Here is an 8,063-nt window from a genome sequence, read left to right on the forward strand (position 1 = left end):
ATTAATTAAATTAAATAAATTTTCACAAAATACAGTGCGTCTTTCTTTGTCTTCTTCAAATAAAACTTGGTGATTTCCATATTTATACGATTTAAATTTGAATTCTTTCAATAAATTGTGAACTGACGACTTGGAAACACCAAAACGCTGTGAAAGTGTATTTAGCATTACCCTTTCATTTTCTTCAACGTAACAAAAAATTCTAATTTTAAATTTTCCGTTAGTACCGGACATTGTCGTACCCTCTTTTTATGCAGATTATTAATACAGCCTTCATGATTAAATTTTTGTACTAACTTTTGAATTAGTCCCACCGATGGAATTTGTTTGTCGGGATATTTAGCCGCAAATATATCGCGGACTGATCTTATGCTGTTACCGCTTAGGTATAAAGACACCATTTCAATTTTTGCTTTTTCTGTAAACATAATATTTTATATTATTAATTTTACAATCAATTTACAATGAAAATTTAAAAATAAATTATAAGAAATGGCTTATTTTAAAACAAAAAAATAACGTTTTTTAAAATGCCGGTTTAAAATTATGAATTGTTGGTTGCATACCCACTATGAAAATTCAATGCGTTGACTGTTTTATTTTAAAAATGATAAAAAATGGATAAACATTATTCGTTAATATGAAATAAACATGTTTGTTTTTTAATTAAAATAGGTATCAACTAGTCTATAAAATATAATGATACAAACAAAATTTGTTTATTAATATGAAATAAACATTGTTGTATTGCATAAACAAAATTTGTTTATTAATATGAAATAAACATGTTTGTTCAAATTATTTCAGAAAAACAAAATTTGTTTATTCATAAGTAAACATGTTTGTTTTTAAAATTATTATTTATCAATATTTGATTCAAAATATTATTATAAACAGATACAATTTTTTTATTAACATGAAATAAATATGTTTATCAAAATAAAATAAACATATACAAGTTGTTCATGTACATGAAGTAAATATGTTTATTAAAATTGTTATCAGAAAATAAATGCTAAACCGTCTATAAAATCTAATAATAAAATTGATGTAAACAAAATTTATTTATTCATAAGTAGTAAACATGTTTATCGATATTTGATTCACCATATTATAAACAGATAAAAATTATTTATTAACATGTTTATTAATATTTCCTTCAAAATATTATTATAAACAGATAAAAATTGTTTATTAACATGAAGTAAATATGTTTGTCTAAACAAAATAAACAGATAAAAATTGTTTAAAACATGAAGTAAATATGTTTGCCGAAACAAAATAAACAGATAAAAATTATCCATTTACATTTGAAGTAAATATTGATATTATTATAAACATATAAAATTGCTCATTATTATGAAATAAACATGTTTGTTTAAATTATTATTAAAATTGATATTAATAAAATTTGTTTATTAATGTAAAGTACCTAAATATGTCTAAGTTATTATTAGAAATTAACTTTGATATATGTACTTTGATATATTTAATATTCTAATATGAAAAAATATATAAACTCAATTAAAAAGAAAATAGACTTCAGTTGCTATTGAAATCACATCAAACAAAAAAATCAACCATCAGCCAACCAACTCAACATGTCTGCACCTAAAGAAATAAACAATTTAAGTGAAACAATTGTGAGAAAACTTCAAGAAATTGGTAAGTTAATTAAAAATATAAATGAATAGAATAAGTAGATAAAATACTTAAACAAAACTATTTTAATTTTAAAAAAATATTTAAAAAATAGTAACAAAACAGAAAAAAATATTTCTTCCAAATTAGAATCTAATTTGAATTTACTTAAGAATCTCAGAGAACAATTTAAATATAAAAAAAATTAAACAGAAAAAAGAATTATGTTGGATTGAACTTGATTCTTGCTTCAAAAATCGCATTAGAACAGGAGCAATAATTAATTTTAGTATTAAAGACCCAGTCAATTTTTTTAAAAAAGCTTATAGATCTTTTTTGTATAAAGTTAAAAAAGAAGTTCAGAAATCATTATTAAAAATAAATGTCATCTTTTTAGGAAATTTTATTAAACCTCACACTGGGGAAACTGCAATTAAACATTTTTCTACAAAAAATCGAGTAGTAGATCACAATACAAATTTAAAAGATTTTTATGATGATCATATTAAAAATAATTTATTGAAAAAACTGGAAGAGTTTCAAGAACGAGATTCCGGATGGGCTCTTTATCAAATATTACAATTAAAAATTAATTTTAATAACTATACACCAATAAATGTAAGCAATTCAACATATGTATCGATACCAAAATTTATTCAAAATACTAAAGGGGTTCTTAATATTGAGAATAAAGATAATTATTGTTTTCTCTGGACTATAGTAGCAGCATTGTATCTTTGTAGCTCTAATTAAAATCCAAGAAGAACATCTTCTTATCCTCATTTTAGTGAGGTTTTAAAATATGATAATATTAATTTTTCAATAAAACTAAAGGATATAAAAAAATTTGAAGCAATGAATAATATTTCTATTAACGTTTTTACTGTAGAAAAGAAAACAGTTTTACAGTATGTTTAAGTACGTTTAATTATTTGATGAAAGTTAATTTATTAATGCTCTCTACAAATAAAATATTTAATAATAATGATAGTGATAAACATAAAAAAACATGAAGTATATACAATAAACCAAAAAAAATTGCCCTAACACCACAAGATGATAAAAGAATTGTTAATTATATATTTACAGATACATTACCATGGGGATATAACCAATAATTTTATCCACTTATTATTATCATTATTATTTTTAATTACCTTTCAATTTTGAAGTAACTCAGACAATGGAACAAGAACAAGTTCCGATCTTAAAATATAACAAAATTGTTTCACATGCCTTTGAACCAACCAAAGGTAGTTTAAAAGCAGCAGGGTATGATTTGAAAAGCCTGCTAAATACTATTGTACCAGCGAAAGATAAAGCAACAATTCCAACTGGTATAAAATTGGAATTGGAACCTCAAAATTGCTATGGTAGAATAGCACCAAAGTCTGGTTTGGCTGTAAACCATTTTATTGATGTGGGAGGTAAAAATTTATATCTATATCATTAAAAGTAATTTTAATTACATATATTTTTTCTTTTTATAGCAGGAGTTATTGACGAAGATTACAGAGGAGAGATTAAAGTGGTTTTATTCAACCATTCAGATGAAGATTTTCATATACGTTTATCTATAAAATTGCAAAATTGCCAGACATGAACTATAAATTGCATATATTTTTATTATATATAATGTGTTTAGCATATATTCTGACGTATATTACTAAGGAATTTTAACGTAGTTCATATTGTTCGAGATGTTTTATTTAATAACTTATTTCTTTCATTCTGTATAATCTGCTTATTATGAAAGTTGAAGATTTTCCAACGATATTTTTGGCAAACCGGCATCGCCGCGCATGGCCGCCTATTCATCGAACATGATTGGCGAGAGTACGTCACAGGATTTGTTACCACGCGGTTGCCATGGCTTTTACGCCTTTCCTATTCGTTTGCTTTATCCCCAACTTCACGGTCTCTTCTGAAAAGAGTAGGAATATTGAATACTATTGAAATATCCAGTGGCGGTGTCATTTTTTTGATCATTATTACTTTATTTCATTCCAACCCTCAGCTGTAATTATTTCTTCTATTATATTAACAACACAATAATAAAATGATTCAAAATATTTAAGGGAGCTTTAATAAAAGCTTTTAGTGTTTATCTGCTAACTCAACAGTAACGATTCAAACAGCATAAAGTTTTTTGAAAAAAAATATTAATCTGAGTATTATATTTATGATACACATTATTTTCATATAACACCGTACGCCCATGCCTATTTTATGAATGAAATTGGGCGTGTTTTGTTTACAACTACGTTCCCCTGCCGATACCCCGTAGCTACAGATCCGTTGGTCACACTATACCAGAAGCTGTTAAACAAGTCGTCAGAGAAAAAATGGATCTACGACAAACACTTATACGACGAAACATATCTAATCGATAATATAAATATAAAAATTTAAAAAAACAATAAAACCTATTTTTGTTCAACTATTTCTTGTTTTACTGTATATTCAACCATTTCTTGTTTTACTATACTTTATATTAAAATTAGGATAAGTTAGTCAATAATTTAGGTTGATATCATTTAATACATTTAAATAAGTAAAACATTTTCATCAACACCAACTATTCTGTAAACAGCTTGCTAAAATTAAACACAGTTATCTTAACATTTAACCTTACAGACGTAAATTCACTTATCGACACCTTTAACCTCTAATTAAATACTCAATTAACAATCAATTAATAATAATGTGGTTACCAAACATATACCGATCAATATGTTTCTATACATAAAAAACACTACCCCAAACCAACATTACAGTTGAGGGTTGGAACCTTTGGTGTTACACAGCAAAATAAAAACACTAAATCACCACAATACACCAAAACACTTTTACTTTTACACTGGACGCGCGTTTCGCTAACCATGTTAGCATCATCAGCAGATGATTATAAACCAGTTTATAATCATCAACATGGTTAGCAAAACGCGCGTCCAGTGTAAAAGTAAAATTGTTTTGGTGTATTGTGGTGATTTATTGTTTTTATTTTCCCCAAACCAACCCCTAAACTACCCCAATTATGGTCCTTTAGTCATGGGAGTAAATAAGGCCCTTTTCTACAGCCTCTGGTATTGACATTCACTTCTTTTATATTTTTGTAATTAATACCTATACTGTAACAGGTAAATACACTTCCTTCAGGCAGGTAATCGACAAGAACTCCTGAAAGTCACTGAAACGCCTGAAAATTTCAGGAAGTCGATGGAACCTGTCACAGTATAGGGGTAAGATAACTACTTCCGTTTGCCAAAAATAAGCAGAATCGTGGTTAAGAAATTACCCAACTTTTTGAATCACCCTGTATGATTTTTAAAAAATTTCAAAATATGTAAAAAAAACAAATAAATTATGCTTGTCCAAGCGTTTTCCCGAAAGACTAACCGTTTTTTAAATAACAAATATTGTAATATTTGAGGGGCGTTTTCACTCTCCTGGAATTTGAGATTTGAGAAACCCCTCCTTATCGAACCTCTACACCCCACAGTCAATCTGTTTGCCAAAAATCAGCTTTAAACGTCAAGCAGTTTAAGCAGAATCGTGATTAATCAATGACCAGATTTTTCGAAACACCCTGTATAAATATATAAAAAATCTTAAAATATGTAAAACAACAAAATAAAATATACGTGTTTAAGATTTTTTCCGAAAAACTCACCGGTTTTTAAATAAAAAATATTTTTATATTTGAGGTAAGTTTCACCCCCTTAGAATTCGAGTTTCGAAAAATCCCTTCTTATCGAACCTCTACACCCTAAAGTCAATCTGTTTTCCAAAAATCAGCTTTTTACGTCAAGCGCTTTAAGCAGGATCGTGATTAATCAATGACCAGATTTTTCGAAACACCCTGTATACATTTTTAAAAAATCTTAAAATATGTAAAAAACAAAATAAAATATACGTGTTTAAGCGTTTTTTCGAAAACTCGACCGTTTTTTAAATAAAAAATATTGTAATATTTGAGAGGTGGTTTCACCCCCTTGGAACTGGAATTTCGAAAAATCCCTTCTTATCGAACCTCTACACCTCTTTTCCTAGAATCAACCTGTATGCCAAAATTGAGCATCTTACGTTGAGTGGTTTGAGCAGGATCGTGATTAATCAGTATGTCAGTCACTTAAGGATTTTATATATTAGTATAGATAATCATCTAAAAGAAGATGAAAAAAAGTTTAAGGAATTTTTCCGATTGAATCTTGATCAATTCCAATTTGTTTTGTCACTAATAATAGAACAGGACATTACAATCCATGGAGCAAATTTTGTTAAATATCTCATCACATCCGAAGAAAAATTGGCTCTGACATTAGGATAAAAAAAATATTACGCAAGTAGTTTTTTTTATTTTTAAAAAATAAACTTAAAAATACAAATGCTTATGACCGGCATGGTGAACCTATTTTGTGGGAATAATAATATAATAACTCATGGAAAGTCAACTACGATTTCAGCCTGCTTCGCGATCAGTCGAACAGCAGCCGCTGCAGCGCGGGCTGTCGCTGCTTTAGTCGCGCTGCACAAGCCAAATTGGTTCCATTTGAAACTGTACAAACCAGTGCAGCGGCTGGAGGTGCAGCTGCTAGCCGCCGCCGCAGCCAGCCGCGGCACCGAAATCGCACCTCAAGTCTCACTCAGAATCTTGAAATTAGTGGAGTAAATAAAATTAGCGGTTTCAATCATATTTTATACTTATAAGTTTACGTTCATTCGCAATGTCTAATAATACAATTAAAATAAATAGAATATCCTAGCAACAGCTTGCGGTACTCAGTTGTATCCATAGAGAAAGCCTAAAAATTAGCCATAGGTAAAGGAACCGCCGAACCGCTCCGAAATTTTCAAAAGCTTGGCGTAGCGGCTGTTGCAAGAATAGCGCCAAATAGTGTTTACATTGCTCTTATGGGCACTTTCCAATCCAAATTTGTTTCATTTATCTATGTAATTAGCTTATAAAATAATAAACTTTTCATTTTTAATCACAGTTATTTCTCTTGACGGATGATAAATTAACCCTCGAGTACTCGCGCGGCGATAAATTACACCAGCGGTCGCATGGGATACATTTGTATTCCTATGTAAAACTGTTGTATTTAGGTGGAAAAATTAGCATAATAATATATTTTATGAGAAGTAAAACACTTATTTACAAAAAAAATACTGTATTATGAACACAGACGAAAAAACAAAAACATGCAATTCATATAAATATAAAAAAATGAAATTGCTCAATTTTGATTTTCTGTGCATTTAACACAAAGCGTTGGGTAGTTCCTTTTTATGTTCTAGGCAAATCCACGTGCTACATAAAGATCAATAGTTTCTGGCCCTCTTATCTTTTTTCTAGGACACAAATATCATCGACTATTTCTGGTTTTCAGCCTCTTTGCTTCCTGGACTTCCACGGAAGTTAAACGTTCTTGAATATTGAATATTATCCGGCATTTTTCTCCCATGTACCAATGCATCCATTTACTCGGACATCTGCTTGCCATTTTGCTGAGCTAATACCAAAAGGACATACGTAATAATATAATAGAAATTAATATTTTCGTAGGCCTTTGCTACAAAGCAAAATACTTTGATATAAAGAAATAAACATGTTAGGCTTGAGTTTTCGATTCATAAGTCATTTTTATTATTCGTCATATATTTATTAGTCATTATATTTTCATTCAAAAGTCATTTTCTTGTTAATGATATAAAAAAACTTGCAAAAGGGCAATGATTATAAGACGACATAAAGGGTCACGCGGGATACACCTGTATCCCACAGCAAAACAACACACGTAAACACGGTAAAATCTAAAAGTGACACATCCACAATAATACTAGTAGCACAAGCAAAGTGTGATAAAAGAATACCTAGAGGCGCGTAGGCAGCTTCGTTTTAGTGTCGGCGCACGCGCGTTTTTAACATGCGTGGGATACGCCTGTATCCCGCGCGAGTATTCGAGGGTTAAAAGTTAAAATTATAATTATAATAAATATTATTCGTTAATTTTGGAGTATAGTTTATGAAAAGTTAAAAGTTTGTTAACTTTTTCTACTAATTGAAGACTACTACCTCTACTACTACCAAATAGGAGATAAGACAAGAGACGACAGTAGACAAAGAAGTCGAATTTCGGAGATACATGGAAATTTAAAGGTCCTATTTTAAAGGTCCTATTATTTAAAAAATAAGCAAGATTTTCTGAAAATAAATTAATAATATAAATAACATATGTTAATGCAACAATTTAGTTTTTAGTTTCAGTTCTAAATTACTAATATTCTGACAATGTCAAACAAACTTGTAACGTTTTTAGTTCGTTACATGTCTTTTGTATATGATATATGATGTCTGGCATATCGTCACCGGATCCCGTATCGCTCAGGCCTGATATTTTATTTGAGGTGCTTGGCGT

General features: G+C 29.0%; 1 protein-coding gene across 1 annotated transcript; it reads left to right on the forward strand.

The window, feature by feature from the left end:
- Positions 1–1,601: 1,601 nt before the first annotated feature.
- LOC115878620 (deoxyuridine 5'-triphosphate nucleotidohydrolase-like) lies at positions 1,602–6,313 on the forward strand. The gene is made up of 4 exons (XM_030895167.1): positions 1,602–1,665; positions 2,814–3,068; positions 3,132–3,209; positions 6,108–6,313. The coding sequence occupies exons 1-4, from the start codon at positions 1,602–1,604 to the stop codon at positions 6,311–6,313; spliced, it is 603 nt and encodes a 200-aa protein (XP_030751027.1).
- The last annotated feature ends 1,750 nt before the right edge of the window (positions 6,314–8,063 follow it).

The sequence above is a fragment of the Sitophilus oryzae genome, unplaced genomic scaffold (assembly GCF_002938485.1).
Source record: "Sitophilus oryzae breed Bouriz unplaced genomic scaffold, Soryzae_2.0 scaffold_151_pilon_pilon, whole genome shotgun sequence".
Taxonomy (NCBI): domain Eukaryota; kingdom Metazoa; phylum Arthropoda; class Insecta; order Coleoptera; family Curculionidae; genus Sitophilus; species Sitophilus oryzae.